The sequence below is a fragment of the Taudactylus pleione genome, unplaced genomic scaffold (genome assembly GCF_031769625.1).
Source record: "Taudactylus pleione unplaced genomic scaffold, aTauple2 ptg000333l, whole genome shotgun sequence".
Taxonomy (NCBI): domain Eukaryota; kingdom Metazoa; phylum Chordata; class Amphibia; order Anura; family Myobatrachidae; genus Taudactylus; species Taudactylus pleione.
The window spans coordinates 10,921,812-10,934,351 of record NW_028284734.1 but is presented as its reverse complement, the minus strand read 5'-3'; the positions used below and the strand labels follow the sequence as shown (position 1 = coordinate 10,934,351).

Sequence of the window (12,540 nt, the reverse complement as noted above, 5' to 3'; positions counted from 1 at the left end):
AGTGCTGGTAGCCATTTCCAGGCGCCATCCAAGAACTCGTGGTGCCGTTCTTCATCACAACAATGCACAAGTTCAGGAAAGGGATGGATTTTCTGGCCCATAAACACATCCAGGAGATTGGTCATCTGCTGTACAGTCCAGACATGGCCCCCTACGACTCCTTTAGGTTCCCACAAATCAAGAGCAAGATGTGTGGGATTCGTTTTGAGAGATTTGGAAGCTGCAGTAGAGACCTTCATCCAGCGTGTAGAAGACATTGGGCCTCATTCAGACCCACTAGCGAGCGGCTGTCCGCTCGTAAGTGGGTCGATGGTGTGCACTGCGCATGCGCATGACGCAGGGAGCTCCGTCGTGCGCATGCGCGAGACGCGACGAGCGAAGGACTTTCCTTCGCTCGTTGTGTATGATCAAAGGGGGCATGCTGTCGATGTTGATTGACAGCACGCCCCCTTTGGTGGGCGTGCCGGGGGCGTGCCTGCGAGACGGAGGCGTTCCCAAGGGAACGCCTACCATCAGAAGCCGGCCCCACTGACATCACTAGTGATAGAGCCAAAATCACTCCTGGCCCTGCAGTTGAAAAACTCAACCGCAGGCTTCTGCTCGCAGTGGCGATGGTCGCGATGGTCAAGACCATCGCAACCATCATCCTGCACGCTCGTATATGCTGTGGGTGGTGACCCACAGCTATACGAGCGTCCAGGAGGACGCTCCATATTTATGGAGGTGGGCCCTGATTCAGAGCGAGCGCTCTGGTCAGGTCCGGCTCTGAATCAGGGCCATACTTGCTTCAGACTGGTCCAGCTGCTTCGCCTAGTGGTTTGAGCGCATGCAACTTTGCATAGACTCCTCTGGCGAATACTTAAAAAACTTATAATGTTCATTTTGTTTGTAAATACTATATAATACTTTTTGTGCATCTGGAAACTTATTGCACACCCCTCGTACATACAATAATTGGAGTGTTTAACTACGTACAGTATACTCACAATGCTCTCTTTCATTCCTTTGCCAAAGGTTGCAATTTTAGGAGGGTGGTGCTTTTCTGACTATGCAAATATTGAGTGATGGCTTTGCCTACTTGCTCTGCAGAATGCATTGTGCCATCAGGTCACTGTTCCTAAATGTGGGAGAGCTTATAATTTAGATAAGACAATGACCCACATCACCATGTTTACGATTTTATTGGCAACATAGAAATGATAGGTGCCCCTTTTATTCTTATCTAGTATTTTGTTCTGACCTCTGTACAACCAGATCTGTGCAATTTGGTTCTGCAATTTACCAGATGTCTATGGACTGCACCATGCCGTTAAAGACAACCAAGTCACGTGGTCGATGACGCTCCTTTACTAATTATGCACTCCCATTAAATGCCCTTTTCACCGTTAGGCACGCCTGCGTTCGGATCTCCACTCCCCCGTTTTCAAGCACCTTCCCCTGTTACCACCCACAAACGGTACATTCTGTCAATCAAACTAGCAGCCCCTCGCTGTTTTGCGAGCGCACGATTTCCGTCCGCAATGACTGGTTTGCGCATGCGCATTACGACCCATACGCATGCGCAGTTGTGCGAACATCGCTCAGAGTGAATGAGCGGCCGTTTACGAGCGGCTCTGAATGAGGCCCATAATGCAAAACAATTGTTTACTTTTTGTTTTGTTTTTAAAAAGACAGACAGTGGCAGGTGGGGAGTTTGACTGGGTGGTAGACCTGTCAAACCGTAATGCAGGTGGCCTAAGGCGAGCTCAGGGAGGCCAGAAACCTCCCGTGGAGCAGAAGGGCAAAAGCTTCTTGATGTTTTTTTTCTCATAAAAGAAATAAAGAAAAAGCCATGCAATCAATACTAAGTAATTGCCTACTGTATTAGTTTTAAAATCTTAGATTGCAGATAAAAGTATAAATTGCTTAAAAAGTCATGTCCAATTTTTTCCCGGCACTTTGGGCCTGCTTCAGTGATCCATGCAATGCTGATACTTACGCAGAATGAGCGAATGTTAGCCACTGCACATGCGTGAAAGCCATATGGCGCATGCACAGTGATTGGTTGTGAGTATGCTCGCACAGGGGATTCAGGATTTGGGGGAAAGAAATGGGGGGTGGCTAGGAAAAAGCAGATGTGTCAGGGCCGTTTAAACTCCGTTTCATGGGCATGATAAACTAGCCATTGCGATCTCCTTTGCACAATGAGAATGGTATGCGCGTCAGGAAAGACGCAGAGTTTGAGATAAGTCAAACTTTACTCAGAAGCTACGTGGCTGCACGATCTGTATCGATGTTACCGATGTTTATGCTGTTGCACATCACCGGACAGATATGAAAAGGCAGCAGTGAGCGCCCCGATGCTCGAGTAAGCTTTGGAACTCAACATATTTTTGGCAATTGTCATCCGTGTGAGATCACAGTTGTGATGTCATTAGCGTAAATCTCGGATTCAGGCTCCTTATTACCATTGTGGCTTTTTCCAGTAATTTTGTGGACAGTAATTTGGTTAAATATAACTTATATTGTATTGTTGCATACTGAGTACATACGGGGTGTAAATAAAAGTATTGAATCCATTCCAGTATTCTGATTATGTTTTGCAGGATTTCAATCTATTACCAATTATTATTTGCCAATTCAATGACTTGAATTGAGGAGATAATTACCTGACTGATATCACTGGTCCAAGCTGCTTTTTCTTGACGCGAAGGGGCCAATAGAACCACAGTGAAAGGTGTAGCATCTACGGATTCCACCACAATCTTAAAATCCAGGTGGCCGAACACATATCCAGACCCCTTTGCTTGAGAGAGTAAAATCATCATTACAACTCACAGGGAAAACCGGACTTACAAGGACGCACAAATAAAAAAGCACTATCTATAGCTGATATGTATAAGTTCTTGCACTTTGCTGTTAGTACGGGGATATGGTTACATTCTCCCAGCTAGTACAGGACCTGCATTTCCACACAGAGCCAGCACATACAGAAATAAAAGCATAAAGACACACGCCAATGAAGCATGGGTGGAAGAAACACATAAAAGGCTGCCTTCCACCTTCTGCTTGCATTAGTTCTAAGTAGAATGTGGTATGTCATGTCGACATTCAGTCACACCGTAATGCCAACATGGCCTGAATGTCGACATGTTCAGGAAGTTAACATTCGGCACATCGACATTCATTTTGTGGACATTATGAATGCTGACAGTACTTTTTTAGCCAAACTCTAATTGCAGTCTATTCCTAGCTGCAGCCTAACCATAACCCTAATTTCAAAATGTCGACATTTTGTCAGTGTCAATGTTAAATGTTGACATTATGAACAAGTCAACAATCTGAATGTTGACATTCTGAGCTTCAAAAATAGTTTCCACATTTTGGATGTCGACATTCGGACTACGGGCCTGATTCAGAGCTGGACGCTATTTGCGGTCGTTCGTTCAGGAAAAGGGGGTGGCTATTCAAATGAACCGTTCGCTCTTTGCGGTCTGTTCACGCCTCTATGTCTGAACGAGCGAACAAAACTTGCGGTCGTTTTATGGATAACTACGCCCCTTGGCCGCTCGCATCCTACGTCATGTCCGCTATTTATTAGATTAATCGAGTACATCGACCAGCGTATGAACTGCTCGCTATTCTTTTGGTTGGTTTTTCCTACCACAAATTTGCGAGCAGTTCTGACTATAAAATAACCCAGTGACGTGGTCAGTGACGCTGCTGTATTAATTATGCACACCCATAAAACGCCCGTTTTGACCTTTAAGCACACCTGCGTTCTGATCTCCACTCCCCGTTTTCAAGCACCTTCCCCTGTTACCACCCACATACGCCTCCTTCTGTCACTCATATTAGCAGGCATTCGCTATTTAGCGAACAAACGATTTTCGGCCGCACTGACTGGTTCGCGCATGCGTATTACGATCCGTACGCATGCGCAGTTGGGCAAACATTGCTCGGAACGAACGAGCGGCCGCTTACGAGCGGCTCTGAATCAGGCCCTACATCCCATAAGTGTTAAACGCAATCAAAGATGCAGTAGCTTAGTTCCGGGTCGCAGACAGCTGCTTCAATGCTATTAATGCCAACTGCAGGAACTGTGGCTTCTACTTTGTGCCAGGTGAGGTTTGTAGGACCCATAAGAGAGCAAACTTCAATTATCCCAATTTAGCCCATACATTTAAGTAACCACATCCCAACGTGACACAAGTCAATTCCCAAATGCATGATGTCAGGGTGTATGACACAGCACCTATCTAAGGTATAAACTCATTGTAAGCTTTCAGGAGCAGGGGCCTCTTCCCTCATGTGCCTCTCTTTACTCCCCATAAGGGCACCTAACACGTGACTGCCAACTCCCGGCTGCTTATTGTGAGTGCTTTAATCACTATTGCAGCAATGTATATAAATCGTGTCCTTGTCCTGCACTGTAATGTACTGTAAGTTACTGTACTTGTTTCTTGTTCACTTATTAGTTCTGTGTACTATGTAAGGCGCTGCGGAACACTTGTGGCGCCATATAAAGGATAATAATAATAATTAAAGTAACTGGCAAATGTGTGGCTGCATACAGTCATCCAGGCAAACCTTACCTGCTCTCTGAGACACCAGCATTTCAAGGACAAGTGAGTGCAATGCATTTGTAGTCTCTGTAGCACATAATAGAGTACTATCCTTCTAAATTAAAGACCTCATACAAATTCTCCCAGCTCTAACACAATAAACAAACTACTTAGAATAATAGTTGGTGTTTGGGTGATCTGCCACTGGTATGGACACAACACCTGACTGCGTCAAAATAAAATCATTCAAATATGTTCTGCTTTGCTGTATGTAAAATGCTAAGAAGGACGAGGGCACGGAGAAGGGGCAGAATGTATTAAAGTGATAAAGATCTGACCAGGATCAATGTCGGACTAATGTTGTGTACTGTAATATTAATATAATACATGATCAAATGTTCAGAGAGAGCAGAAAAGGACTAAACGGAGCACAAGGCAGTGACATTGGCAATAACTAGAGGTGACTGCTGGAGAATGGGTCTATGCAGGAACCGTTTGGTGTCATTCTTCACTGTGAAAACAGGCTGAGAGGGAAGCAGTCGGGAAGCCGACGGACGTAATCCCGACGTCTGGCTTCCCGACTGTCTAATCCCGGCAAGGCACTAATGACAGGCGTCGAAATCCTGACGCCTGTCAGTAGACCTACGCCAGGAGCCCGACATCCGGGCCACCTATCGAAGGTAAGCCAGGCCGAGGACAGCCGCGGGGATGGGGGAAGGGTTAGGGTATCCCGGGGGGACTTAGGGTTAGGCACCCCCCCGGGAGGCTAGGTTTAGGCACTTGGGGGGGAGGTTAGGGTTAGGCACCCCTAAGGGAGGGTTAGGGGGTAGAAATAGGTTAGTTAGTACTTACCTTAGGACGATCAGGGTTTCCTCCTCTGTCGGGCTGCCGCTGTCGGGATTTGAACGGAATCATACTGATTCCGGATGAGAAACCATTTTCTAGACACCTTTTAGTCGCAAATAGTTAAAGATCCCTAAATAGTTAAAGTGAACGAACCCTAAATAGCAAAATAAAGCACTGAAATCTCAGGGAGATAAACATGACTACAACATGGGGAGAGGCACATAAAGGTCCGATGTCACGCACCAGGCATGTGTCCCGATGTGTTCGTACAGCACAGTTGTGATTTCAGATGCATGCACACAGAAGTGTATTGAAAATGTACTGGGTGTTCCTGGGCGCTGGCTATTCAGATGCACGGAGATGGTCCGTCTTATGGGAGTGTCACGGCCAGTGGCGGGCTGGGCCGGGGGGCAGGGTGCCCCCCGGGCCGCAGCGTCATGCGGGCCGCGGGCCGGTGCAGTCTGTGTCACTGTGACACAGACTGCACCGCGTGTGTAGCGCTGACCGGACGGAGTCCAGTCAGCGCTACACAGCACAAACACACAGCCGCCGGAGCCGGCAACTGTGTGTTTGCTGTAATCAGCAGCCGCTGAGAGTCTGTCAGACTCTCAGCGGCTGCCGCTGCTCCCACTGCGGGAGCCATCTTCCGGCTCCCGCAGTGGGTAATGGGACAGACGTCGTCATGACGACGTCTCTCCCATAATGCAAAGCGGCCAGAGGAGCCGGTGGAAGCGTCGGGACCAGGAGCGGGGTTTCAGGTAAGTGTTTTTTTTTTTTTATTAAGTCTCTCTCTACTATGGGGGCACTACCAAGGGGGGGGATTACTATGGGGGCACTACCAAGGGGGGGGGTTACTATGGGGGCACTACCAAGGGGGGGATTACTATGGGGGCACTACCAAGGGGGGGGATTACTATGGGGGCACTACCAAGGGGGGAGTTACTATGGGGGCACTACCAAGGGGGGGGTTACTATGGGGGCACTACCAAGGGGGGGGGATTACTATGGGGGCACTACCAAGGGGGGGGTTACTATGGGGGCACTACCAAGGGGGGGGATTACTATGGGGGCACTACCAAGGGGGGGGTTACTATGGGAGCACTACCAAGGGGGGGGATTACTATGGGGGCACTACCAAGGGGGGGATTACTATGGGGGCACTACCAAGGGGGGGATTACTATGGGGGCACTACGAGGGGGGGTTTACTATGGGGGCACTACCAGGGGGGGGATTTCTATGGTGGCACTACCAGGGGGGGATTACTACTGGGGGCACTACCAGGGGAGTGGATTACTATGGGGGCACTACAAGGGGGGGACTACTACTACTGGGGGAACTACAAGGGGGGACTAGTACTACTACTGGGGGCACTACAAGGGGAGGGGACTACTACTAGGGGCACTGCATAGGGGGCGGGGACTACTACTAGGGGCACTACATAGGGGGAGGGGACTACCACTGGGGGCACGGCGAGGGACCACTGCTGGGGGCTCTATATAAAGGGCAATACTGGGGGTACTGCATAGAGGGGAGACTACACCTGGGGCCACTATTTAAGGGACATTGCATAAGGGTTACCACTATTGGGGGCACTGCATGGGGGGGTGGACTGCTACTGGGGGCACTGCATAGGGGGTACCACTATTGGGGCACTATATAAGGGGCCTACTACTGGGGGCACAAGGGGCACTGAACAGGGGGGACCACTACTGGGGGCACAAGGGGCACTGCATAGGGGGGGATCACTACTGGGGGCACTACTGGAGGCCTGCATAAGGGTGTTATCTCCTGTGGCACACGGGGGCACTGCATATGGGCACTACGACAGGGGGCTGCCCCTAATCTTTATTTTTACCTTACATTAATCCCATATGGACCCGCCTCCTCCCTGAAACACTTGAGGGGGGGCGGCGCCGTAGCACGCTCGTTCTTCGGGCACCGTAGCTACACGCTACTCCTCTGCCAGGGCCGCCTGCATGCATTTGCCCCCCAGGCTAAAAGTTGCCAGCCAGCCCCTGGTCACGGCTGAGAGTGGTCGCTGAACCACTCACATAGGAAGCCATACTTGGACGGAGAACCTGCACCTGCCATAGTTCTGGTGCAAGTTTCGATGCTACATCTAAAGAGGCACCAATCGTTATTTCAGTGTCTATAGATGCTACAAGTGGGCGTCTCAAGCCTTGCACATTCGGACGCACAGATGTATACCACAGAAGGGCTTTATAGTCGGCATTTGCATAAAGTCACAGAGTACGACCGGCAAAAGACGCAGTCTCAGAATCAGCCCCAAAGGCTCTAACGATGAGTACACACATGAGCGACCAGCGGCCGGCCGACTGTCGTGGAGCAGACAGAGCAGCCGATTTGGTTAACATACATACTTACCAATCGGCCGCTCGATATGTCAGGCCAGACATCACAACCGGACAGACATTTAAATTTGCCTACCCAGTTGTGATGTCATTGGTTCCTGCGGCCAGTGTACGTGTCAGTCGGCGAGTCACCGGTACACACCGGCAGATGCACAATATATCAATAGTGACCAAATGATCTGAAAATGCTCAAATACCTGTTGGCTGTAATTAAACCATTTCTCAGGCCATTGGTGGTCAACATTTTTTTTTGTGGGTGCCAGATAAATAAAATTTGGGAGTGCCACTATCATTACAACACACAGAAACATTTCCAAAAGTAATAGATGGGTACTAAAAAAGTTAAGTGCTTTCCCTGTCCTTCCTTTTTTTGGAGCTAGCTTACTCAAGTTAAGTTGATAAATTGTCGCCTGGAGATGAAGACATATTTCAGAATTTTGTTTGATTATAAGCAGGACTAACTGTGGCAGGGTTCACTCACCAGAAGCCCAGGTTTTGCTGGACATGCAGGCCATGCTTGGGTTCTCCTGTTTGGAGAGGGTCTACCATGCTGAAAAGGTCTCCTCTGTGAGGGAAGGAGGTGGAACAGATAGGGAGGAGTCACGCATAGAGCAGGATTGGGACTGACTTCGCGGGTGCCAATCAAAGCATCCTTGAGTGCTATCTTGTGGAACTAATGCTACTAGAAATCTGATAACATTATTTTAATTTACAAAATAACTTACAAAATGACTGTTGTCAATTAATCTTGTTTTTCCATTCGGATGACAGAGATACCATAAAACAAGTATCTCCTGCTGTGCAACTAATGAAGTGACATTGATAGATACAGAAGCAGACAGGGAACCAGTATTGTCTTCCTAATATCATGTGTACTGCACTGGATTTCCATGCTGCTCGGTTTCCATTCTGCTAAGTCATGAGCAAGGAATACAAAAGTGTACTCGCTCATATAAAAGGAGCTGAAAGTTCAGATGTTCCCAGGTAATGTGATTCAAATGGCAAACAAGTAATAAAAACTAGATTTCATACTGAAGGACGAGGTATTTCTGGGATGGAGATGCCCTTTTTGGGGAATGCTCCTGGGTTAGCACGTTCGCACAAAACCCCATTGTCTGCCGCAATGATGTCCTGCAGAAGACAGTCATTGACCATTAGCTTGTAAATTTAGCTCTGCCAATGGAATAAAAACAATGACAACTACAGATGAGACACATGAATGAAGTATTTATGGCAATTCACTCCTACGACTTGTTTAAGCAGGATATTTTTGGAGAAAACTGTAAAAGTTCATATTAAAAAAGGCTTGGTTCTCATGTTATGTAATAGGGTGCACTTTTGAGTTACGTTTTTACTCTTTCTGCTGTCTGCATTATCATTTGCATGTAAATCCACAGATATACTCCCACTAAAGTGCCGCCCTTTCAATAAAATAGTGATAACTTTTTTTTTATTAGTTTTTTTCCTCGTTGGATGGAATTACCGTTTTGGTTTTTGATATTTTATTTACTGTAGTTAGTTTTGTAAGCTCTCCAGCTATGTAATTACCACAGCATTTTAAGAAATACATTATCCTAGGAATTTACATGGAATTTTTCCTAGAAAGATAAAAACTAGTAGAGACCAGGAAAACGAAACATGTGAAAGTAGAAACACTGGCCCCACCGACCACCAACCGAGAGCAAGAGTAGGACTCATGAAAGGGGATGGAAAGATGTGGGAACCAGTACAGACAGTCAGAAGAAGGATGGCCAGTCCTCTGCGCGCAAGCAAAGAAAGGCCCAAAGGTATACCACATGGTTATAGAGAGATATATAGAGAGAGACTATATGGGGGAGGGAGATGGGGAGAGAGGGGAGAAGAGGGGGAGGAAGAAAGGAAGGTGGTGGATGAGAGAGGACACAGGTAATAGCTAGAGACTTGGCAAAAGATAGGTACAAAATACTAATTATTATATATCAGATCTTTCATCTGAAAGCTAATGTAGTCTCAAGGCTTTTGGTGGCCTCTATCTTCCGGGCCAGCCTCATGAAACAGTGATGTATTATATCATTGTTAAGGTATATAATAGGAGAGAGAAGGCTGTGCTTATCACTTCTCGCTTACTAGGTAGCTGCTAACGGAGATAGGAAATCGGGATACTCCTTCCCCGATGGTAGTAACTAACAAAGCAACAAATGTCTCCCAGCGCTCACCCTGTAACCAACCTAAAATGGTCAAAAATGATGAAATTAAAATTTTTCAAATACATAAATATTTTGTTTATTTGGACAACTCTTCTGAAATAGAGCCAATTAAAATCTCATTTAAAACTGTATGGATATAGGTAGTAAGACCCCTAATACCGCTATATAGATTACTATACCCACACAAACATTTAACATATATCAACATTATCATCTCCAATTTTTAAGGTACATTTAACTAATAGGGTTTGAGCATGTTATTATATTCACTTTCCATGTCCTGGATTTCTGCGATGTCACCATGCTTAAGGTGGAATAGAAGCTCATACCTTCAGCCTCAGTAGCGGGACAGGGAGTGTGGCACATAGGGATTATTTAAAAAAAAAAAAACAACATTTTTTTCATATCATATGATGTGAAGAGAAGACACCTTCCAACCCTACCGCGCAAACTGGGATGAATGCCCTGATCTCGGGACAGTGTTCAAGAGTTAAGACCACTAAAAACGGGACAGTTGGGAGGTACACAACCTGAAGACAATCAAATGAACAGAATATGAACAGCAGGGCAGAGTATTTATTGAGATAAGTGTGCCGATCTTGTAGGAGGCATTGATCTATCTTTTCCTGTTCTTAGCATTATTACGTGAGATGTGTCTTAATCGCAGTGCGATTCGACAAAACCACTTAACGCAACTGCACTCATTGAATTAATATGCAACACTTATACACTTGTGTGTGAATGAGCCTGGCTCACTCTGCTATCAAGCTCTGTTGTGCTTCATCTGCGACTTTGTAATTCCTCTGCGGTAACAGACACGTTCTGGTATCTCTGGTACAGATTAAGTGTCGTTTAACTGATTCAGTGTTGGGAATAAGATGGCCATTTTTAAAAACAGTCACTAAGCTACATCGCTCGGTGGGGTCCACTCACGCTGCATGGTGTAATGAGGCTAGGTGTATGAGGACACATCTGTAAGGGAGAACACAACATTTTCAATTTGAAATTGACTAGAATGGAATATTTTGTAAAAGTTTTTTTGTCAGCATACAGACTCTGGCACTGACCATGAAAAGTCACATGTGTGCAGTATATTCCTTTACAGGAAAATAGCATAAAGTGCAGTAAAGAATAGTTTAAAGTCAATGAAATAGGCCCAATAAAATGCATTAGGGAATGAGGTAAAACAGGCAGTATTCTCCCCAGGATCAATTCCTCGGGCACTCCATCTGGCTTTTTTACATGCCATCCGCACTCTCCTGCTCCAGGGGTCTGACGGCCAACATCAGTCGTGCCGCGCTTACGTTGCTAGGACAGGAACAGAGATCCCTCCCCCTATGACATGCACAGTAACAGAGATCCCTCCCCCTAGGACAGGCACAGTAACAGAGATCCCACCTCCTATGACATGCACAGCAACAGAGATCCCACCTCCTATGACATGCACAGTAACAGAGATCCCTCCCCCTATGACAAGCACAGTAACAGAGATCCCTCCCCCTATGACATGCATAGTAACAGAGATTCCCTCCCCCTAGGACATGCACAGTAACAGAGATCCCTCCCCCTAGGACATGCACAGTAACAGAGATCCCTCCCCCTAGGACATGCACAGTAACAGAGATCCCTCCCCCTAGGACATGCACAGTAACAGAGATCCCTCCCCCTAGGACAGGCACAGTAACAGAGATCCCTCCCCCTAGGACATGCATAGTAACACAGATCCCTCCCCCTATGACATGCATAGTAACAGAGATTCCCTCCCCCTAGGACATGCACAGTAACAGAGATCCCTCCCCTTATGACATGCACAGTAACAGAGATCCCTCCCCCATCTTTAAGACATAGGGCACGGTTTGGACGGTAGGAACATTGTAGAGAGGGTAGAATGAGAGTGCAGGTGTGTACTGAGTCTCAGTGTACATTGCTGGACACAATTATATCTGTGTCCAGCCAGCAAGTGGTAAAGTATTTAAAAATGATTTAAATTCAATTTGTTATTCTTAAATTCAAATAAAGTATTTCAACAGTTTTCAATATTGCGAAGTATTACACTGCGCGTCACCCGGCTACTGCTTAATGCCGAGGGGCTGACAAAATTTCTTGGGGAGAACACTGATGGTAGTTGTATTCTATATAATAATAATGATGATGATGATAACAACAAAATTATAACAGACCTTTTTATCTAGTCATTAAACATATATCAGATGACATTAAAATAAAGTACTTTTTATTTAAAATATATGGTACATTATATATTTTCATTAAATTCAGGTGAAACAGTAACTAGACTGTTGGGCCATTTTATTAAACAGGGAAGAGCCCTATCTCCCTATCTATCCATACTTATCTAGCAATATCATTGTCAGTGTTAGTCCCAGTCAGAAAAAAGGTTTGCCGGGTGAATTGGGGCAAAGTTTCCCAATGCGAAGATGGTGAAGCCTATTTAAAATTTCTTCTGCTATCGTCATCCAGAGATAATAGAAGATATTTAAAAAACATAAAATGGATTATTTAAATAAATATTTTTTAATTTTTTTTTTACTTTTTATTTGTTATTTTAACTTGTTTGCATATATGCTAACCAG

At 46.0% G+C, this 12,540-nt stretch overlaps 1 protein-coding gene across 2 annotated transcripts in view; it reads right to left on the bottom strand.

Annotated features, from left to right (window-relative positions):
- The window catches only part of RASGRF2 (Ras protein specific guanine nucleotide releasing factor 2), a 357,153-nt gene that overhangs the window by 100,808 nt on the left and 243,805 nt on the right, over positions 1-12,540 (bottom strand). For both annotated transcript variants that reach the window (XM_088443784.1, XM_088443785.1), the window contains exon 12: positions 2,649-2,785. In XM_088443784.1, the coding sequence (XP_088299910.1) occupies positions 2,649-2,785 (137 nt within the window). The remainder of the gene's footprint in view (positions 1-2,648; positions 2,786-12,540) is intronic.